General features: G+C 41.0%; 2 protein-coding genes across 2 annotated transcripts in view; one reads left to right on the top strand and one right to left on the bottom strand.

The window, feature by feature from the left end:
• Window positions 1–4431, top strand: part of kcnk12l (potassium channel, subfamily K, member 12 like) — a 10402-nt gene extending 5971 nt beyond the window's left edge. Inside the window, exon 2 of the mRNA XM_061897763.1 lies at window positions 637–4431. Coding sequence (XP_061753747.1) covers window positions 637–1649 — 1013 coding nt within the window. The 3' untranslated portion in view covers window positions 1650–4431. The remainder of the gene's footprint in view (window positions 1–636) is intronic.
• On the bottom strand, window positions 3265–24324 carry ppm1nb (protein phosphatase, Mg2+/Mn2+ dependent, 1Nb (putative)). The gene is made up of 6 exons (XM_061897762.1): window positions 23592–24324; window positions 16379–16950; window positions 13538–13655; window positions 9165–9279; window positions 7572–7635; window positions 3265–4417 (listed from the first exon to the last, which is right to left on the bottom strand). Exons 1-6 carry the CDS (start codon window positions 24097–24099, stop codon window positions 4400–4402), a joined length of 1395 nt encoding a protein of 464 aa, XP_061753746.1. The 5' UTR covers window positions 24100–24324; the 3' UTR covers window positions 3265–4399.

The raw sequence follows: 24324 nt of genomic DNA, 5'->3' as shown, positions 1-24324 counted from the left end.
GCCAATCAACCTATCCCCAGGTGCATGTCTTTGGAGGTGGGAGGAAGCCGGAGGGAACCCGCATTCACGGGGAGGACATGCAAACTTCACACAGGATTGAACACTGACTACACAGGACCTTCGTATCGTGAGGCAGACGCACTAACCTCTCTGCCACCGTGAAGCCCTCAAGTACAATACTTTAAGTATAAACACTTTGTAGGGAACAATAAAAAAATACATCAAATTTAATGGCAAAGACTACATCCTGACTAGGCAACAAAGGAGTCTATACACTGTTGTCATCTCACGTCTTCAAATTGCAACTGCATGCAATGTTTACTATATAATACCAGCAAATAATACCAAATGTAATTTAAGAAAATAAGATATAGAAACTGGACATCACAGTTATCAGCTAATTGTAAAATGTTAAATATAAAAATGTTATGTTATTATTAAACAAATACATTAACACATGAACACAAACAAAAAATTATAAAGTGATTTCCAGGTAAAGGGAATTGGTACCGTATCAATTAAAAGGTGAAAGATCCCCAACCCTAATGACGTACATAATTCTGAAATTTTGAGGCTTTCAATAGAGTCGACTTATATTCTACCTCGCTTGTAACTTTTCATGTTTTTACTCTGTAGGCTTTGGGATGACCACACCCGTGACCATAGCTGGAAAAATCTTCCTAATCTTTTACGGCCTCATCGGCTGCGCGGCGACCATCCTCTTCTTCAACCTTTTCTTGGAGAGGATCATCACCATGCTGGCCTACATCATGCGCTGGTGCCACGAACGCCGGGTGCGCTGCGGCGGAGTCGGGGTCGAGTCCAGCAGTAGGCAGGAGGCATCTGAGGAGGAGGACAGCCTGGAAGGATGGAAGCCCTCCGTCTATTATGTGATGCTGATCTTAGGACTTGCCTCCATAGTGATCGCATGCAGTGCTTCTACTCTGTTCTGCTCCATGGAGAACTGGAGCTACGTGGACTCTTTGTATTTCTGCTTTGTGGCTTTCAGCACTATCGGCTTTGGGGACCTCGTGAGCAGCCAGAGAGCGCACTATGAGTCTCAGGAGGCTTACCGGCTCGGGAACTGCCTCTTCATCCTAATGGGTGTATGTTGCATCTACTCGCTCTTCAACGTCATCTCCATTATCATCAAACAGACTCTTAACTGGATCCTGGAGAAGCTTGTGTGTCCCGGAGACCAGCGTCTCTGCTCCTGCTCTGCAAGCGGACGCTGGTGGGTCTGCTGCCCCTGCCTGCACAACAAAAAACGCAACCAGAGGCGTCCGCTGGCCCGCCTAAGACAAAAACGTTTGAAACGAAACGCTGTCCGGCCGCTCTCCACACACTGCCATGCGGGAAGGCCGCGCTACGCTGATGGCTCGGTGGAGACGGTGTGCGACAGCGAGATGGACGGCGTTGAGGCGGCGGACGAGATGTACGTCGGCCGCCGCATGTCGGGGGAAATGATCTCTGCCAATGAGTTCATGGTGTCCAATAAGGTGTCTTTGGCACTGCTACAAAAGCAACTGAGCGAAACAGCTCACCAGGGACCGAGGCAGAGCCACGGACATCAGAATGGATTCTCCAGGGGGGTGGGAGCTCTGGCCATCATGAATAACCGCCTACAGGAAACCAGCGTGGACAGATAGCAGCTTTTTTTCACATTCTTCTTAATATGCTCTTAGCTTGCACAATTGCACATGGTAACTGTACACAATTACAACTTTATCAAGTAATTCAGGTATTTATTAGAGATAAAGTCAAGACCAGAGGTGTCCAAAGTGTGCCCACACTTTTTGAATTCAAATGTGTTTTTCACCTTTTTCATCAAAGTGTTGGCACTTGCAACGTCCTTTGGCCTCATGGTGGTGTAACGGCGGCTGTGTACGTTAGTAAACCTTGCTGCCTGACACCAGAAGGACGGCCTGGGCTTTTAGCTTGGAGTCCATTTAGCGGACCCGGATTGGCGGAACGGAAGCAGAGGTTCGACCAGGTATGTTACAGTTGTGCCGTGACCCGGATGGGAATGAGGTTCAGGCGGTTGAGTGTAACTGAGGCCAGCCAGTGTGGCCGTGTCAAGTGTACGTCATTAAACATCTCTCCCTTAAACCTGAGGAGTTTGCGATGGAAACTGAGCTGACAGCGTGACACTAATGGGACTAGTGGAGCTAGGCGATAGTCCCAGGTGAAACGGAAGCAGAGGCTCGACCACGTGGGTTACAGTGGTGCCGTGACCCGGATGGGAGTGAGTTTTAGGCGGGTGAGTATACTGGAGGCCAGTCAGTGCGGCTCTATTAAGTCCTAGTAAACCTTCCCCCTTGACACCTTAAGAGCTTGCACAAGACACCGTGCTGACAGTTCGGTGCCCAGCTCACTCCTCACTCGTTCAGCGAACCCCAGGTTTCTGTTCCAGACAGAACGGAAGCATGAGTTTGACCAGGTTGTTTACAGTGGTACCATGACCCACATCAGACTTAGGTTTAGGGGAATGGGCATAACAAAGGCCAGCCAGTACATCTGTGTCAACTGTAAACCTCACTCCTTGACACCTTAAGACCTTGCTCTGAACACGGCATACGTTCGGCGCATCCCAGGTGGAACGGATGCAGTGGCTAAACCAGGTGGGTTACAGTGGCTTAATTTGCAGTCAAAAAAGTGCAGACAGAGTCAGCAACGTTGTTTAGGAACTCGATTCTCGATTTATATGGACTACTTTTTTTACAGGCATATTTGGCCGTAAGATTTGGTGAATGTTTTTGTAGAAAACTGAATCATTTCCACAAGGGGTAGAAAATAAAAGGATGGATGGACAATGTAAAAAACACAAAATGGCCCTTAAAACTGTTGCGACATCCCCGTTTGAGACAATTGTTCACAGTTTGGTGTGAAGAGTAAAAACCGAGAAGCAACTTAAAGAATTTAGTATCACAGTGAAGATAGGTTTGATGTCCTGAAGTGATTGGCTCATACAAAAGCAATCAGATGAAAGCAGCGGTGAAGGAGCACTTGATGTCAGACTGCTGATTTAAGAGTGCATGTGCACGCCCTCGGAGCGACTCAGCTTCTTTGGAAGAGGGTAACAAGAAAACATGAAGGCACAAACATAAAGAAAGTGCCTGCATTGACTATTTGGAGGATTTTTTACCTTGACAAAAAACATTTTAATTTGCGGATTGTTTGCAAATGGTCCATATTATCTCAACACAGTTCAAATAATCACGCAAGAGCTTTGTGGTGCTGGCTTTTGAGTGGAGCATCAATCAAACATGCACCCCTAGAACATGTCCTTCAGTCTTTAAGTGCGGTACAACGCCAGCAAAGGACAGATAAATATTCAAAAAAGCTGTAGGAGATTTTTGTCTATGCAAGAAATCCCATTTTTAAATCAATGCTAGTAGCCACTTCAATATTCTTTATTTTGGTTGAAAATCAGTCAATTCGAAACATATACACACAAAGTTGTCCACTGAGATAATACAACATTAATGCTGATAAAATGAGCCTAACCTGATAATTATCCTTCCAGATGAAGACAATAAGGCAGCAAATAATTGCCCATATACATTTCACATGCTGGTACATATTTAGATATATTTCTTGAATAATCAGTCAAAATAGAAAACTTAATCGTTATTAGAATATAATTGAGCTAATGTTACTTTTCAATATTACACATCTTATATAAAAGCCTATTTTTGTATGTGAAACTTTCATAATTTTTCACAAATGTATTCATTTTTTGCTTTTCATTATCCCTCTAATATTCCTTTGTACATGTTCTTAACACTTGATTGTATTCCAAACATTAACAATAAAGCTTACGGAGTAATACTAACAAAAGTAAAAACAGAAAATAAGTACATTATCTGTGTAATTTATTTTATTCCTTCACATTATAAGTTTATTTCCTCATGACGAGAATATTTGTACATTTCCACCAGCTCAGTAAAATAGCACTATTAGCATTTACTACTGAAGTTTTGCCGAACATGGATGAATCAATTAGTACTTTTTCCATCAAACATAAACTTTAGATTTGCCTACATTGTTACAAATACTCACGCTGTTAAATCTCTATTGCAAAATGTATGACTTCACAGTTGTTGATATTCAGTTTTACTGGTATTTGTTTTGTATCTTCTGTTCAATGATAATGAGGCAGAAGTTTGTTGCTGGGTCCGTGTCGCTGAGTTAGGTCTTACAAAATGTACAAATATAGAATGTATCAGGCTTTCCTACTTTTGCATTGAGGTTGTTATGACAAGGTGCTGCTTTATTAGAATGATGTAAACAGACGCTGTTCACCATCTCCCTTTTTTCTCCATTTTAAACAATAAATAAAACAGTTAACTTTGACAATAATCACAATCCTTTCATGGAGATAATCCAGGCTACGTTCTCAGAAGCCACACGTTTCCTGATTGGACAGAAAAAAAGGAAACATGAAACCTTTTTGCGAGACATACATAAGTGGTACCTCAACTTAAGAGTGTTTTGAGATATGAGCTTTGAGGTATTGAGGCCCTGCTGGGACCTTTCTGGAGCTTTCTACTTTGTTGGGATGGTCCTCTCTACAATTGGTGCGTCTTGTAATATTTTACCACAAACAACACTACCTTAATTTAATGGTGCACCAATTTAAGAGTGTTTTGACATAAGAACTGTCTGTCTATTGGCCAATTGTTATGTTTTAAGATGCAAGCAAACATTTTAGTTACAAGCATCCTCACCATTAGTTGACATAGTCACTGTCACAGTGGACCACATAAGATCTGACCAAAACATCCAGTGTTACTCACAAGAATTACCTTTCAGCTAGAGATCGACAATACTGTGTCTTCCAACCAAAGGAAGTAAGAAAGTGAGCATGAAGGACAGTGACGAGAAGATGGATAATATTCATTGAATTACAGAGATAAATTAAAAACATGACCTTGGCGAACCTATTCAAGCATGCCTGCAACATACTGAAGCAGAATGAGTCTATCGCCAGCCAAGATTGTTAAGATTATATCCAAACGGTGGACATTTATCCATGAAAATATGGAAAAGCTGCTGATGGTGTGTTGGACGAAGAAGCAGCTGGAAGGAGATAGCGTAGAAGTCCACTCTCCAGGGCAAATACTGTACATTATTATTACATTATTAAAAAAAAACACTCTGGTTGTAAGTATTACATTCTATTGGGGCGGCATGGCGTAGAGCGGCCCTGCCAGAAACCTGAGGGTTCCCACCTATTGACATCCAAAATCGCTGCCGTTGTGTCCTTGGGCAGGACACTTCACCCTTGCCCCCGGTGCCGCTCACACTGGTGAATGAATGATGAATGAATGATTGTGCTGGTCGGAGGGGCCGTAGGCGCAAACTGGCAGCCATGCTTCTGTCAGTCTACCCCAGGGCAGCTGTGGCTACAAATGTAGCTTACCACCACCAGGTGTGAATGAATGATGGGTTCCCACTGCTCTGTGAGCGCTTTGAGTATCTAACAATAGGAAAACGCGATATAAATCTAATCCATTATTAATAATATTATTATTAATGTTTTATACAGTAGGTCTTATCTAAAAGTTAGCTGTTTTTTTAAAAGTCAAGTTGTATGTATAGTTCGGTTGGTAGAGGGGCCGTGCCAGCAATTTGAGGGTTGGAGGTTCAATACCCTCTTCCGCCATCCTAGTCACTGCCGTTGTGTCCTTGGGCAAGACACTCTACCCACCTGCTCCCAGTGCCACCCACACTGGTTTAAAATGTAACTTAGATATTGGGTTTCACTATTAACGCACTTTGAGTCACTAGAGAAAAAGCGCTATATAAATATACAAACCCCGTTTCCATCTGAGTTGTCAAATTGTGTTAGATGTAAATATAAACGGAATACAATGATGTGCAAATCCTTTTCAACCCATATTCAGTTGAATTCACTACAAAGACAACATATTTGATGTTGAAACTCATAAACTTTTTTTTTTGCATATAATAATTAACTTAGAATTTCATGGCTGCAACACGTGCCAAAGTAGTTGGGAATGGGCATGTTCACCACTGTGTTACATCACATTTTCTTTTAACAACACTCAATAAACGTTTGGGAACTGAGGAAACTAATTGTTGAAGCTTTGAAAGTGGAATTCTTTACCATTCTTGCTTGATGTACAGCTTAAGTTGTTCAACAGTCCAGGGTCTTGTTGTCGTATTTACGCTTCATAATGCGCCACACATTTTTGATGGGAAACATGTCTGGACTGCAGGCGGGTCAGGAAAGTACCTGCACTCTTTTACTACGAAGCCACGCAGTTATAACACGTGGCTTGACATTGTTTTGCTGAAATAAGCACCATGATAACGTTGCTTGGATGACAACATATGTTGTTCCAAAACCTGTATGGACCATTCAGCATTAATACTGCATTCACAGATGTGTTAGTTACCTATGCCTTGGGCACTAATACACCCCCTTACCATCACAGATGCCGGCTTTTGAACTTTGCGCCTATAACAATCCGGATGGTTATTTTCCTTTTTCTTCCGGAGGACACCACGTCCACACTTTCCAAATATAATTTGAAATGTGGACTCGTCAGACCACAGAAGACTTTTCCACTTTGCATCAGTCCATCTTAGATGAGCTCGGGCCCAGCGAAGCCGGCCGCGTTCCTAGGTGTTGTTGATGAATGGCTTTCGTTTTGCATAGTAGAGTTTTAACTTGCACTTACAGATGTAGCGACCAACTGTAGTTACTGACAGTGGTTCTATGAAGTGTTCCTGAGCCCATGTGGTGATATCCTTTACACACTGATGTCGGTTTTTGATGCAGTACCGCCTGAGGGATCAAAGGTCCGTAATATCATCGCTTACGTGCAGTGATTTCTCCAGATTCTCTGAACCTTTTGATGATTTTACAGACCGTAGATGGTAAAATCCCTAAATTCCTTGCAATAGCTCGTTGAGAAATGTTGTTCTAAAACTGTTCGACAATTTGCTTACAAATTGGTGACCCTCGCCCCATCCTTTTTTGTGAATTACTTAACATTTCATGGAAGCTGTTTTTATTCCCAATCATGGCACCCACCTGTTCCCATCTAGCCTGCACACCTGTGGGATGTTTCAAATAAGTGTTTGATGAGCATTCCTCAACTTATTCAGTATTTATTGCCACCTTTCCCAACTTCTTTGTCACGTGTTGCTGGCATCAAATTCTAAAGATGATTATTATTTGCGAAAAAAAAAAAAGTTTATTACTTTGAACATCAAATATGTTGTCTTTGTAGCATATTCAACTGAATATGGGTTGAAAATGATTTGCAAATCATCGTATTCCGTTTATATTTACATTTAACACAATTTCCCAACTCATATGGAAACGGGGTTTGTAATTCACTTCACTTCACTTCACAAATGTTGCTGTTTTGGGGGGGCAAGCACCAATTTAACTGGTTTCAGTTCATTTTAATGGGAGACGGTGATCTGAGATACAAGTGTTTTGACTTCAGAGCTCCATCACAGAACCCAATAAGCTTGTTAGTTGAGGTACTTTATAATTAATCCAAATCTACAGGTTTTTATGTAGTACTTACATCTGTTACTGTAGCCTTGTGCATATCTCTTTGTTGGTAGTAAGCAGAGATGATGCAGTTCCTCCTATAACACAAACACATACAAACACACATCATCAATCATCCTTGATCACTTTCAAATGTCCTCATTACACAAAATTGACTTTTTAATCGTGTTCCATAACAGTAATGTGTCCCTAAAGCCTGTTTATGACGTGAGTAAAATGTATCTTCCACACTTGTTTTCTCCACTTTTGAACAGAAGACACACTCAAACATTGCCATTTTAACCATTTCCTGCATAACAGCCACTATAGAGGACAGATACAAGATGCTTGCATGTATAGAAATAATGGGACATCAAGCTACAACTAAAGAATTATATAATTGTTAGAATTTCTGAATATTGAAATCGTGATTTGAGGAAATTGGGTTTAACGATGTGTTCACTTAAGTGGCCTTCATACATACATATATTGTCATTGCTTTTTGGAAGTTTTGGTGTAACTTAGTTGATTTTTTTCTGCAATGCCCTTTAAGCTGCAAATCAATACATTTTTAAGTTTTTAGATATTTACATTTTGTTTTAATTACAACGTCGCAACTGCCTACCGAATTAAATTCCTTGTGTGTTAAACATACTTGGCCAATAAAGCTGATTCTGATATTTTGTGGATATTGGTTCTGTCACGTCTCAGACAAGTCGTTTTTGGAGTCAAGGGACTTAGTAACAGTATTGGAATATGGTAAAATATATAAATATTACAAAAAAAAATACGTTCATCAGTTAAACTTCAAGCACATGTTTTCCACCTTAGTGGACATTTGTCCAACTCTTTGAAAAATGTATGTTTTTAAAAAATGAACTAAATTTTTTTTTATGCCTCATTACTACACTTTTTTTTTTTAAAGTTCCTGGATAAAAACTTCCTTCCTCATGCACATGGTACTGCCAATGAATCATTGCGACAAATTAAATGAGTTAAAAAATATACATATTTTTTTTAAAATCAGGCTTTGCTACGCATCTTAAAATTACACTCTTCCAGCTATGTGTCAGTCAGTTACAGACATGGGAGCTGAAAGTTTGATAATCTGTTTTTTCCTCAGTTATTCATACTTTAGGCTAACTTAGAATGACGTTGCTGTTAAAATGAGAACGTTAGCACTGCAGTTCACATAGCTATGCTAACGTTGCTAACATTGATTTTCTCCTGTCCCACTCCTTTCCTTAATGATCAGTTTTTGTCTGTGATATATTGCATGGATAAGTGCCAAAAAAAGTGGATAAAGTACACATAAGCATTTGTTGGAGCGACACACTTCTGCCAACACACTGTTTGATGTACTTATAGCACTTTTTAACTGTCTCAATTCAATGAGACTAAACATAACCCTAAGAAGGGCAAAATGGAAGAATGGATAAAAAAAAAAAACATTGAACAGTATAATACAATAATATTAATTAATACAATGGTATACTATCGGAGCTTTATTTTCATCCTAACATAGAAATTAGTAAGTACACTGTAATATGTATGTATGTAGTGAAGTTAAGAAAATATCGCCTATCTTGGTATGGCATTCTTGAAGTGAACGCAGAGTGGCTCTTACTTGCTCTGTATGCCTCCCCCTGGTGGTAACCCAGGGATGACAGTGGATGCCAGGACTGTGAGGACCGACAGCAAATCAGGTTCTTCCCCTCCGGCCGACAGCTCATCATATATCTCTGTTCAGTAGTACATTAAACAATTCATTGAATTAAATACAAACTCCGTTTCCATATGAGTTGGGAAATTGTGTTAGATGTAAATACAAACGGAATACAATGATTTACAAATCATTTTCAACCCATATTCAGTTGAATATGCTACAAAGACAACATATTTGATGTTCAAACTGATAAACATTTTTTTTGTGCAAATAATCATTAACTTTTGAATTTGATCCCAGCAACACGTGACAAAGAAGTTGGGAAAGGTGGCAATAAATACTGACAAAGTTGAGGAATGCTCATCAAACACTTATTTGGAACATCTTACAGGTGTGCAGGCTAATTGGGAAAAGGTGGGTGCCATGATTGGGTATAAAAACAGCTTCCCAAAAAATGCTCAGTCTTTCACAAGAAAGGATGGGGCGAGGTACACCCCTTTGTCCACAACTGCGTGAGCAAATAGTCAAACAGTTTGAGAACAACGTTTCTCAAAGTGCAATTGCAAGACATTTAGGGATTTCAACATCTACAGTCCATAATATCATCAAAAGGTTCGGAGAATCCAGATAAATCACTCCACGTAAGCAGCATGGCCGGAAACCAACATTGAATGACCGTGACCTTCAATCCCTCAGACGGCACTGTATCAAAAACCGACATCAATCTCTAAAGGATATTACCACATGGGCTCAGGAACACTTCCGAAAACAACTGTCACTAAATACAGTTTGTCGCTACATCTGTAAGTAAAAGTTAAAGCTCTATTATGCAAAGCGAAAGTCATTTATCAACAACATCCAGTAACGCCGCTGGCTTCTCTGTGCCCGAGATCATCTAAGACGGACTGATGCAAAGTGGAAATATGTTCTGTGGTCTGACGAGTCCACATTTCAAATTGTTTTTGGAAATATTCGACATTGTGTCATCCGGACCAAAGGGGAAGCGAACCATCCAGACAGTCATCGACGCAAAGTTCAAAAGCCAGCATCTGTGATGGTATGGGGGTGCATTAGTGCCCAAGGCATGGGTAACTTACACATCTGTGAAGGCACCATTAATGCTGAAAGGTACATACAGGTTTTGGAACAACATATGCTGCCATCGAAGCGCCATCTTTTTCATGGACGCCCCTGCTTATTTCAGCAAGACAATGCCAAGCCACATTCAGCACGTGTTACAACAGCGTGGCTTTGTAAACAAAGAGTGCGGGTACTTTCCTGGCCCGCTGCAGTCCAGACCTATCTCCCATCGAAAATGTGTGGCGCATTATGGAGCGTAAAATACGACAGCGGAGACCCCGGACTGTTGAACGACTGAAGCTCTACATAAAACAAGAATGGGAAAGAATTCCACTTTCAAAGCTTCAACAATTAGTTTCCTCAGTTCCCAAACGTTTATTGAGTGTTGTTAAAAGAAAAGGTGATGTAACACAGTGGTGAACATGCCCTTTCCCAACTACTTTGGCACGTGTTGTAGCCATGAAATTCTAAGTTAATTATTATTTGCAAAAAAATATTAAATAAATTCATGAGTTTGAACATCAAATATCTTGTCTTTGTAGTGCATTCAATTTAATGCACTTATATCTTTTACATCTAACACAATTTCCCAACTGACATGAAAGAGGGGTTTGTACAACACAAAGGATTTTTAGACGCTTTTGTGCTTTTTCAGCAATAATTTTTTTAAAACGGTATATCTTCTCAAGGGTAGATAATGCAAACATTAAACTCATATATACTTTAGAGTAGTCAGTGTGGACCTTGTACCACTGAAAAAGAGTCAACACACAGCCATTATTGTCTAAATAGCTGGCAACATAAGTGATTACCGAGATAATCGTGTTGTAACTCCAGTCAAGCGCGACATACAGTCACAGCCCCGGACATACAGTCCGGGGCTGCATGACTGCTGTCAGAATTGTGGATCTGCGGTTCATTCAGCAAAACATGAATTGCTTGCCATGTGCCTCCCATACACAGGGGGGCACATTTTAGCGCAAAAAATGTATTGCTTTTACGGTTGACCTACCACGTCCCACTTGGTATTGCGGATCCTTACAACTTGTTTTATGTGATGTCTGCTGTAATATTGATACAGAATACAAATATTACGTCTCTAATGGCTATGCGGATGTTAAATAGCAGACAGCATCAATAAATGATCTTGGATTGCGCTACAAACATGACGCTACTACCAAGAATGTCTCAGGGCGGATGCATGTCCGATGCAAAGATTTATAGAAACAAATCTTTTGAATGTCACGTAGTTAATTCAAAATCAATGCATGGACACATACTGACTGTGGGGTGTAATCACTCGTTTTGCCAACTTTTTGGCCAATGATGGCTTCGTGTTGACTTATTTTCAGTCTTTAGTGCAGGGGTGTCAAAACTCATTTCAGATCAGGGGCCATAAGGAGAAAATTCTACTCCCAAGTGGGCCAGACTGGTAAAATCACGATAACTTAGAAATAAAGACAACTTCAGGTTGTTTTCTTTGTTCAAAAATAGAACAACCACATTCTGAAAATTTACAAATCATAATGTTGTTGGGTATTTTTTACACTTCCATGTTGCGGTTAATAGTGTACTATCTTTATTTGTCGTTATTTATACTTTCTGAATAACTTATGCGATAATGTTCATCAGTAAACTCATTGGTGTTAATTTTCAATCTATCAAGATAAAAAAATAATATCAAAATCAAATTACAGCATGTTATTTATGTAATTTGCTCATTTTCCTCGACCCGTGCACTTGTAACATCTTGTATTTTTTTTACATATGTAGCATAATCTACAGTTACAAATAATTGCTATTGCGACATCTAGTGGACGCATTTAGAACAGCAGTTTCTTTCATTCAAAAATTTTCGCTCATTTTTACACTTCGCAAACTCATCCCGCGGGACGGATAAAACCTGTTCGCGGGTCTGATTCGGCCCGCAGGCCGCACGTTAACTCAAATTATGTGCAAAACTTGAATACAAATGTTATTTAATGGACAGCTACTACATGGAAATTTTACTTTGAATCCGGCCATAAATACTTATCAGGGCCCAAGGAGCAATGGCTGCGCAGGCCCTATTGAGATGGATGGATAGATAGATAGATGGATAGATGGATGGATGGATGGATGGATGGATGGATGGATGGATGGATGGGTGGATGGATGGATGGATGGATGGATGGATGGATGGATGGATGGGTGGATGGATGGATGGATGGATGGATGGATGGATGGATGGATGGATGGATAGATAAGACTTTATTGATTCCTTCAGGAGCGTGCTTTCAGGAAAATTAAAACTAAATAGCTGTGTTTATTGTTATTCTCCTATTTTGATTGCATTTTTGAGGCCCTTTACATGCACCAAAGCTCACTAAATGTTGCCAGTGTGTTAAGTCTGGCAAAAAAATATATATTTTGGGGGTTCCGAACACAAAATGTCCAAATGGATTCTCTAGCGCCCCCTTTAAAATTAGAATAAAATCAGCCCCTGCCCCCAGATTCACCTATCGTCACTAAAAACGCTGCGTCGCATTTGAAAACAAACAGGAAGTCGGGCAACTCTGTTTTCGAAAAAACAAAGGTCGTACTTTAAAATGATTAAATGGTAAAAAAGACTGATGCCAAACTGATGGGTGATGATAAATTGTGAAGGAATTTTGCCTTCGATATAAGATGATGGCGTAGCATGGCGCCAAACTTTAATCTGATGGTTTGCCACAAAACTTTCACATTTTATATTGTGGCTCCACAAATTCAGATCTTGATCCTAATTGGTAGAAAAATAATGATGATATCACCCATAAATGCAGAGATGGGTCAGTACCTATTGGTATTGGTAACTATTGGTATCTATTCATGTTGGACCGAGCCTGACAGGTGAAAACGACTTCTCGCCATAAACCATCAAAAAGTCATTACTTCACTTCAGATGATCAGATCTCCTTCCAAAATGATATGAGGCTTTGAGGTCGGGGTCTGATCATGTCTAGACATTGATATCGACACCAATGTCGCCACCTCGTGGTGAAAAATGTTGACGGCCATAACTTTCTTCCAAATGCTCCAATCTTCCTGAAATTTTTGATGGTTGGTCAGGGCATTGGGAAGGATGTGACTGCATGCGCACGCGGTTGCGAGGGTCTGTTCAACGCTGATTGCAGCTTTAATTTGTCATTGTTTTTACTACTTGTGATACAGCAATAGCACAATAAACAGCTATTGAGAAGAGTAAAGCTAGAAAATTGCTTGTATTCCATTACCTGCTACTTTGGACTCCAGCAGATCCTCTAGCTCAGCCTCTTGGTGTAATGCCTCTGTAGACAGCTGGGGGGCGCTAGGGAAGCAAAGCAGGATGATGCTGATGTTGTCCAAGCTGCCCTGTGGTGGAAAGTAGCATCAGCATGCATGGATAAGTGCTATAAGAAGCGGACCCGACACACGTCTAACGACTCAAACATTAAATAGTGCCGCCTATATTTTTTACTCGCACACAGCTGCAGTGGAGCAGAGAAATGTGCATGCGATGAAGAAGAAGAAGAAGAAGAAGAAAAAGCTCTGACATTTGAGGTTATTATGCATTTCCACACTGAAGCGTTGTTACATAACAATGACATGATGGACATGACAGTGGACCGGAGGGCATGTCCACTGTTGGTTTGTGCAGACTTGGCAGATGTTTATGTTCTTTGCTCCTATCCAATGAAGGACACATGAACCAATACATTCCAAATTTTGGAGGGGAGATTTTTTTTCTTTGTCAATTTTGTTTTGGTTTTGCCACTTGTACTATAATAGTTAATTCCCACTGTGCTATTGGACCAAGGATCCCCACATTTTTTTGCACCAGGGACTGGTTCAATGTAGGCATTATTTTCATGGACCGACCTTCCTCGTGTGTCAGATAAATAAGGAAGGCGGGGTACACCGTGGACAAGACACCACCTCATCGCAGGGCCAACACAGATAGACAGACAACATTCACACCAGAGAGCCAATTTAGTACTTCCAAACAGCCTATCTCCAGGTGCATGTGTTTGGAGGTGGGAAGAAGCCGGAGTACCCGGAAAGAACCCACACAGTCATGAAAACGTGCAAACTCCACACAGAAAGACCCCGAACCCAGGCATCGAACCCTGGACTTTTGTTTTGTGAGGCACCAGCGCTAAACTTTAACTTAATTAATGGGAGCCCTGGCCTTTGTTTGCCCTTTGTAAAAATAAAAAAAAACCTCTCCAAAGGCTTTTGTTTTTTTACTAATTTTTGCTAACTTGTGGGCTTATAACGTATCTAATGTATTATATGTAATACGTCATCGTCAAGGACAATAGCATAGATATATGATGTGAAGTGAATTATATTTATATAGCGCTTTTCTCTAATGACTCAAAGCGCTTTACATAGTGAAACCCAATATCAAAGTTACATTTAAACCAGTGTGGGTGGCACTGGGAGCAGGTGGGCAAAGTGTCTTGCCCAAGGACACAATGGCACTAACTAGGATGGTGGAAGCAGGAATATGATAAAAGTATACTTACCATTAGTTTCAACTGATTTCTTTTTGTATTTTAAAAGTTATGTAATCATATTCTGTACAATATGTCATAGATAGATACACTTATGTATGCTTTTTGGCGTAGACACATATGTTAATGCTAACTACTCGTGCAAAAAATAATAGCAGTACTTTAGTTTAGCAGGCCACAGAAGACATATCATTTCTTTCTTTAGCACACTCATTTGTAACAATTTTACAAACTTGCACTCGGGCACTATAGAACTTCCCCATCTGCACATTCACTACAATGTTGACTTTATTGATACATATATATATATATATATATATATATATATATATATATATATATATATATATATATATATATATATATATACATACACATTGACTTTATTCTCTGTCCTGTGCTGAGGTCATGCAGTAACGTAGTGTTTTGTATGGGTCACCCTTAATTTAATTTGTATTATTATATTGTAGTCTGTGTATTCTATGGTACTGTTTATGTCTGGTGTTGGTGCTGTCTATCTTAAGTGGATCTTGTTGTATATACCATCAACCTGCAGATGGAAATTAGCCATTGGCTACAATCTAGCTCATTTCCATTGGCCCATGTAACAAAGATATAACAAATAGCGACTTCCAATCAGGATTCGTATTATACATCTATGAACAAGTTAGTTGGTGTGTCTAGTAGGACTGGCAAAAGTTAAGTCGGAGAAAATGTGGTCGTTTATAAATTATTTTATGTTTCTGAGCGGCCCGGTAGGAAATGAGTCCTGGGCAGGTGGTTGGGGACGACTGACCAAATTATTAAATGGTAAATGGGTTGTACTTGCATAGCGCTTTTCTACCTTCAAGGTACTCAAAGCGCTTTGATACTATTTTCACATTCATCCATTCACACACACATTTACACACTGATGGCGGGAGCTGCCATGCAAGGCCCTAACCACGACTCATCAGGAGCAAGGGTGAAGTGTCTTGCTCAAGGACACAACGGCCGTGTTGAGGTTGGTAGAAGGTGGGGATTGAACCAGGAACCCTCAAGTTGCTGGCACGGCCATTCTCCCAATTGCGCCACGCCGTCCCTATTGTTATATTAAATTGTTACATTACTTAACTGTGCTTAGTCCAAATTATATTTATAGTTTCACATTATTTTACGTCCAAAGACAGACATATGTAATGCATTATATATAATGTAACTACTTAAATACTCCAGTGGCTATTTCAGTGTCAGAGATATTTCACAGATAGTCTTCATTTAACTCCACAGCCACGGTTAGGCAGATTGTTTCATTATATAAAATACTTAGCCCATTTAAAATAATGTAGGTATAGTGGTGATTGGGCAGTTATGACACTCACTGAAATACTAATGGAGTGTATCAGAAGACTTTTGTGAATTTTTAATTTTTGGAGGATTTTTTTACTGTTTAAAATGATATATTATGATAAAATAGGAGAAATTTAGAAGAAATTGCTTCTATTGCCTCGATATTTTTACATTTTGAACACCCATTAAAAGAACCAAACATGACTCCTCCACCTATTAAAGAACAAAAAGAACGTAACAGGTTCTGACCTTGAAGAGACAGAGGTCAATGACCTGCGAGCAGACGTCCCTCAGGTCAGTGCACACCTGCAGACGGTTGCGTATGAAGGCGCATAAGTCCTCGTTGCTGATAGTGTCCCACACTCCGTCGCAGGCCAGCACGAGGAACTCATCAGCTGGTGATCGCTCCATGACGGACACTTCAGGCTCAGGCGAGACCATCTGCTGACTGGGCGACCTGTTTTCCGCCCCTTTGTAGCCGAAGTCGCCCAGCGCACGAGACACGGCCAAAGAACCATTGATACGTTGGATTGACACAGAGCCTCCGGCGCTCTCGATGCGCTCTTTCTCCAGAGGGCTGTAAGGTTTGTGGTCCTCGGTGGAGAAGCAAACCTCACCTGAGCGACACAAGATGGCCCTCGAGTCTCCGCAGTTGGCGAAATAAATGTAATACGGCGAGATTAGGGCGGCCACCACTGTGGTGCCGCCTCTCTCCCAGCCTTCTCGACGGGCCACACAGTGGAGACGCTTGTCTGTTTGCAGGAAGCCCTCTGTTAGGGCCTCTTTCACTCTGTCAGGGTCATCCTCGGGCCCCATTCCACCTGTGTGGAAAAGGACATAAAAAACACCACTAGAATTGGGCATGATATTGAATTGTACTGTAATTCAAATGCATTTAAACATTTTTTTTTATTCAATTGTATCATTTTTTTTCATATTTCTTTACTCATATTTGTTTATTAATCAAACAAATTATAAAAAATGTATATATAAAATATATTTTCTTCAATAAATGAAAAAATATACAGTAAAATTAAGAAATAGTAAATAATGGTATATGTAGTCCATCCATCTGTCCATTTTTTTTCCGCTTGTCTCTTTTGGAGTCACGGGAGGTGCTGCAGCCTATCTGAGCTGCATTTGGGTGGAAGGCGGGGTGAACGCTGGACAATTCGCCACCTCATCGCAGAGCCAACACAGAGAGACAGACAACAGTCACACTCACATTCACACACTAGGGCCAATTTAGTGTTGCCAATCAACCTATCCCCAGGTGCATGTCTTTTGTGGTGGGAGGAAGCCGGAGTACCCGGAGGGGACCCACACAGTCACGGGAAGAAGATGCAAACTCCACACAGAAAGATCCCGAGCCCGGGATTGAACTCAGGACTACTCAGGACCTTTGTGTTGTGAGGCAGACGCACTAACCCTTCTTCCATCGTGCTGCCCAGAAGTAAATATATAAATAGTAAATAGTAAATATAGTAAGTAGTAAAATTTGTTAATGTAATCCGTCACTATAGATCTTGTCAGTTGGTAGTTTATTGTTTGTGTGCCAGTGCTCCGAAGCCTCTCTTAGTTACGTTTCCTGTTGCTAGGAGCATTGAGCATTTTCCACACTTGGTTTTGTTTCTTGATTAGTGTTTCCACCTGCTACCGCCCTAATTATGTCATTTTTTAAACCCATGTCACCGCTTCAGCTCGACCTCCCGCCCAGCTGCCTGCTGGTGGGTCTGCAGAAGTCTCCAGCGTCGCATCCAGTCCTGCGGCCTCCGCAACTTCCAGCTTGCCTGCAAAACAAACGCCCGTCTGACGTTTCGCCCTCCTCGCTTGCCAGCACTGCGCCACCTTGTCCATGGATGCCCCCCCCCATTCTCATCGGCCACGCATGTGGCCATCTCATGGACGCCCCCGCCCTATCAGTAGCGACCCCAGGACTTGGCTGTGAGATTGTGGCTGCTAAGATTCTGGTGCCGCTCACATCCGCCTTCTTGTTGGCCAAAGACCTTGCCAAAGCGTGACCACCCACTTAGCTAGCTGCAGTGGTGTTTGACTCACCGCCACCTGACTTGTCCCCGGTGGCTTCGGGAACACTTTGTGTGATGACCTGCTGCCAATTCCTCCATCCTCCCTCCCAAGACTTTTGAATTGTTTTTTTTGTTGGGGGTTGGGGGGTACTGTCATGATCCCATTAAGCCTCCCTTAGTTAGGTTTCCTGTTGCTAGGAGAATTGAGCATTCTTCACACCTGGTTTTGTTTCTTGATTAGTGGCTCCACCTGCTACTACCCTAATTATGTCCTTCTTCAAACCCATGTCATTGTGCATTCGGGACGGTTGCATTGTCTGTGGTGCGGTAAGCTATACTACCTTTGGTAAGTCCTGTTTTTCATGCTATGCTATGCTAGTTTAGATTGTCTGGTGCGCTTCCAGCTGCACGTGGCTTTTATATTTTCGTCTTTTCTTTGTGGATTAAAATATTTTTACCCGCATGCTGCATCTCCTGCTTTTACCCCCACATCCCGGGGAACACAATCCTTGCTACTGAGTGACCTGAACACAACAGTTATCATCATTTTTATCATCAAGTTCTAATATGTAAGTTATAGCAATGTTTTACTATCCATCCATTTCCTACCGCTTATTCCCTTTTGGGGTCGCGGGGGGCGCTGGCGCCTACCTCAGCTACAGTCTGGCGGAAGGCGGGGTATACCCTGGACAAGTCGCCACCTCATCGCAGGGCCAACACAGATAGACAGACAACATTCACACTCACATTCACACACTAGGGCCAATTTAGTGTTGCCAATCAACCTATCCCCAGGTGCATGTCTTTGGAAGTGGGAGGAAGCCGGAGTACCCGGAGGGAACCCACACATTCACGGGGAGAACATGCAAACTCCACACAGAGAGATCCCGAGCCTGGGATTGAACCCAGGACTGCAGGACCTTTGTATTGTGAGGCAGACGCACTAACCCCTCTCCCACCGTGAAGCCTATAAAAATCATAATTCGATTTCAAATGGCACTTATAGCACTATCTGAGGTAATAATTTGATAACAAGTGTAGTATTGTTCTTGATATTTACATTGTCCATCCATCCATCCATTTCCTGCCGCTTATTCCCTTTGCGGTCGCGGGGGCGCTGGTGCCTATCTCAGCTACAATCGGGCAGAAGGCGGCGTACACCCTGGACGAGTCGCCACCTCATCGCAGGGCCAACACAGATAGACAGACAACATTCACACTTAAAAAAAAGTGGCAAAATAAGAGAAATTATACTATCCAAATTCAGACGGAATGTGATAGCATAGATTTACATATTTTATATTAACTACAGTGCAGTAATGTAATACAGTTGTCCCTCACCACATTGTGCATTGGATTTTGTGGCTTCAACTCTACTGCACTTTTTGTAAACATATTCATTAAAATAAAAAAATCCTCAAAGTGAATTGCTGTTTTGTGTTTGACTAACCCATTATTAGTCAAATATATACATATTTAAGCACATCTTCCTATATAGATTAAGCAATTTCAAGTCTATGAATGGATAAATGAATAATACATCTAAAGTTCTATGCTGTATTGCACAGCAGATCCTCAAACCATTTCCAGTATTCCCACAGGTTATTGGTTGGGTTAAAAATCCATGTGTCTGTTTGTGCATGAGTCTATATTACCAAACATTGTGTCTTAAATGTATAACAGTACATTATAAGGTCTTTTTTCTATTAGTATTTTTGCTATATTGAGTAAAACAAGTTTAAAAGTGGCTACAGTAAGTGTTATTTCAAGTTTAGAAGGCTCTAATAATATTTAAAAACAAGAAGGATGCATAAATACACTTTAATGCTGTAATGAAAATGTTTGATATAAAATAGGAATTCCTACTTCATGTAGTTATACACTAGAGCCAATTAACAGCGATAAATGAAGAATGACTTTAGTTTAGAAAATAACGAATCAAATGTAGGCCAACACCATTTTTTAGAACGCGTTGGCATTTTATGTATGTGACAAAGCAAATATGCATTAATATAAAGTCTAATAATATATGAGTAAAAGAGTAAACTACATTTTCAAAAATATGCAGAGAGACAATATAAAACACCACTGGTATAAATAAACCCTGTTAGTGAAGTGATCATTTCCTAAGCAAGCAAGTGTATATATTCCCATGCAATACTCACATCTGGCTCTATCACAATTCCCCTATGAATTCTGCCCGGCAACAGGTGGGGGTGCCAAAAAGAAGCAACTGTTTAAGTTTTGAATTCCGTTGTTATGTATTGAGCAGAATACTGCTGCCTTTAGGTGCTGGGCCAAAGCATGAATGTAGCTAGCACAACTTCACATAGCTGACTTGGAGCTAAATCTACTCAAATCCCACAAAACACATGCTAAATAGAGTGTGCAAACAATAAAATTGCACATATTATTAGTGGGCTTGATGCAGGTGATCTACTAAGACTGCAAGTGCAGTTGAAAAAAAGTGCATAAGTGGTGTGGACCTTATTTATATCGGCTATTTTGTGGAACATGCAGCACACAACTATAATAGATAACATATTTTCTTAGCAATATAGAAGCTCCTCCAGCGTTATCTACAGTGGAACCGACTTTTTAACACGGAAAAGATGGAATCAGCGAGACGCTGGCACTAACTGCGATGGTGCGCTGGAATGATCCAGACACAAAAAATGCAGTGTTGCAAGAGGTTTTCTTTTTCCACATAAGAGATATACTGATTCGTTTTGGTATATTCCAGTTCCAAAACAGCCCTTAAGTCATCCAGCAGATAAAAATGGAATTGCTGGATAGACAATGTGTCTCTATTATTTTCATATTCTGAGAGTCCAAATATTTAGACACACGCACAAAGGATTCTCTCTCTTCATTGTCATTATTGATGGAGATGTGACGTTTGTGAACAAATCAACTCTTTTAAACGGTTCTTTTAAGTTAACAATGAAAACCAATTTGCAATTGCAAGCCATTCATCTGGGAGACGTAATTTTATGCACGTGCAGATGCAGCGTCAGCAATCTCTTGTGTGTGCCACGAGCCAAAGGAATCATAACAGAAGGTGGATTTGCTTTTTTGGTTCATTGTTTTGATATGCTTGAATTTGTAAAGTTGTTCAAGCGTACACAAACCAGATTGGGTAGTAAAAACGTGTGTGGCCATATTTATTTTATGTCTTGTTTTTTTATGCTTTGTATTCTATTCTGACATGTTTGAATACACGCAAACCTTGAGTGGATCGGGCCTTATGTTTTGCTTGTTCAGATGCAAAATTTCCGAAAATATCTCAACTTTGCCCCTGCTGGTTGCAGCCAAGTAGTAGTGCACTCCATTTTGACAAAGTTGCTTCAAGACGAGAATAATCTATTCTGCACAAACCACATTATCCATCCATTCATCCTTCCAATTTCCTACCGCTTGTCCCTTTTGAGGTCGCGGGGGTTCGCTGGAGCCTATCTCAGCTGCATTCGGGCGGAAGGGGGGTACAACCTGGACAAGTTGCCACCTCATCACAGGGCCAACACAGATAGACACACAACATTCACACTCACATTCACACACTAGGGCCAATTTAGTGTTGCCAATCAACTTATCCCCAGGTGCATGTCTTTGGAGGTGGGAGGAAGTCGGAATACCCGGAAGGAAGCCAAGCAGTCACGGGGAGAACATGGATAGAACCCAGGACTACTCAGGACCTTCGTATAGATGTTTTTTAAAATTGATTTTGTAATTTGTGATTGCCGCTGTTCACATTCACTCACAATCACGCATGCGCATACGTGCACATGGAATTAATACAAATAACGCTTTTCAAAACAAAACCAGCACTGTTGTATTGCACACTCCACATAGATATTTTTATTATTGAGAAAAAGAAGAAGAAGAAGAAGAAGAAGAAGAAGAAGAAGGCTGTCAAATGATTATTTTTTCAAATTAAGTAAATGCAATTTAGGAATTTGAACGAATAACGATTAATCACAGATGATTACTAGCTTCAAATATTAAAATTTGCTTAAGAAAAGATCCCAATGTGTGTTGACAAATGAAATTTTATTGTCAGAATGTCAGCCAGGAATGTTTTTAAAAGTTTTACTTGAAGGTATGCCATTTATTTGCCCAAAACTTGGCAACAGTTTTATCTAAAGTTCTTTCAAGCTGTATTTTGGAGTGACATTTGTTATGAGTGAAATTTGTCCTTACTCATTTTTGTTTGCTCTGATCACTGGACAATATAGCGGTTAGTGTAAACGAGCTTGTACGGTCAAAATAAATTGCATGATTAATTCAAGTGTGTTCCTGATTGATGCGATCATTTTTGACAGCCCTAAGTAATAATAATTAGAACAATAATAATAAATTAGCTGTGTATTTTATCAATGTAATACCGGTACATGTTTTAGTTGCATTCACAAATTATTAGCCCACACTAAGCTAGGTGGTATCCTGCCATTTTTTAAAATACAAAAACTTCTCTTGGGAACACAAACCACTGCAAACTACAACTGCAATAATCAGACAATAACAAATGTTATGGCTCAATGCTGGGTGACTCAAGGGGCTAATTAGACCAAACTAAATTGATGCGTTTAGGTTTCTAAAGGCGTTTTTTTGTAATGTTCGTTGTTTAAATCAAATGTATTAATAACATATCTCCTATATGAAAAAGACTTCTTGAAGTACGCATTTTTTCCCGTCTTGAGCACAGTGAGCGCAGCCTCTCTTCCATGAGTGCAAATTCGGTGCTGAGAAAAAAAAGTCGCTTCCGTTGTAGATGCATTTTGGATGGTGTCTAAAATGCCCATAAAATTGGTAGATGTCTCCTGCATGTTCAAAGAAAATCCAATGCCAGCAACACTCGTGTCCTTCTAATCATGTTAATATAAACCGCACAGGTGCTACCTAACACAGACCGGTTTCGACAAGGTCATCTTCAGTGTGCCTTGTCGAACCCGGTCTGTTTGGTAGCGCTTGTGCAGCTTGTATTAAAATATAAGGACGCAAGTGTTGCTGGCCTTGCTTTTTCTTTAAGTACACTTTTTGCCATACATATCTTTATTTTGTTTTCTTACCTTTTTTGGAGAGTGCATGTTTTTCATGTATTTCGTCCTTTGCATGTTTGAAAACATATTAAATCGCAAAAAGGCGTGATAACATGAATGTGCTGTAAATGATCGAGTGTCTCCGTGGTGATGCCCTGTATAATACACGCAAAATCTTCATTTAAATAAGGCGGTCTGCAACACTTTTTAATTGTACACACAGTCTTAGTAGATCACGTACCCACTAATAGTACACACAGTTTTATAGATTGCACATGCTGTTTAGCACGTGGTATTAGGATCTTAGTAAATCAGGCCCTATCTGTATTAAAAGCAATGAGCAGGTGTACCTAATGCAATGGTAGGTGCATATGCATGTGCTTGTATCTATGTCACCTGTAGCCAGGATGTGACCCAGAAGATGCTGAGAGCAGTGCTGAGCCACTGAACTGCCCGCATGGCCGTCGAACACGGCAAAGAAACTCCAGTCGGCCAGCTCTCCTCCCAGCTGAGGTAGACAGTTGTGGTAGTCCTCCATGTTGGCCCTCCATCCTTGCATGCTCCCCAGGGCGTAGGTGAGACCCCAGCGGGCACAGCCCTCCTCAGTCAGCTTGTCCAACACCGGCCGGTCCAGATAAGGGCTGGGGATGAACTCCTCCTTCTCCCCTTCCCTGGGCGGCTCCCCGTCTGCTGCTCCTCCTCGGCTCCCCTTGAAGAAAGAGCTGACCCTCTTCTCGGTCTCCTTCACCAGCTGCCGCATGAATGCTGGCATCTCCACGCTTCCCTTCCTGGACGTCCTCATGCTTTTCATCCACCGCAGTTGTGTTTTCAGCTCTTCTAACGAGACCAGCTGCTTCTGGCGGGCCTGCGTGTGTCTCGCCCTCTCAGAGCATGGCTGCCTCATGTGATGGATATTCTCCGTGCTGGCTCATCTTCTTCCTCGTCTCTCTGGAGATGTCACTGAGAGACGCTCTCTCCTCCTCCTCCTCCTTACTCTCCTCTGCACCTCTGCTAGGATTTCACCTTTTCCTCAGCCTTTTTTCCCCATTTTTTTGCACCAGTCTGCCTGCCTGCCTCTTTGCCTTGTTATGTTTCCCCATCCGGCTCAGAGATTGGACAGCTATTTATG

This window comes from Nerophis ophidion, linkage group LG04 (genome assembly GCF_033978795.1).
Source record: "Nerophis ophidion isolate RoL-2023_Sa linkage group LG04, RoL_Noph_v1.0, whole genome shotgun sequence".
NCBI classification, from domain to species: domain Eukaryota; kingdom Metazoa; phylum Chordata; class Actinopteri; order Syngnathiformes; family Syngnathidae; genus Nerophis; species Nerophis ophidion.
This window is presented reverse-complemented; position numbering and strand designations above follow the sequence as displayed.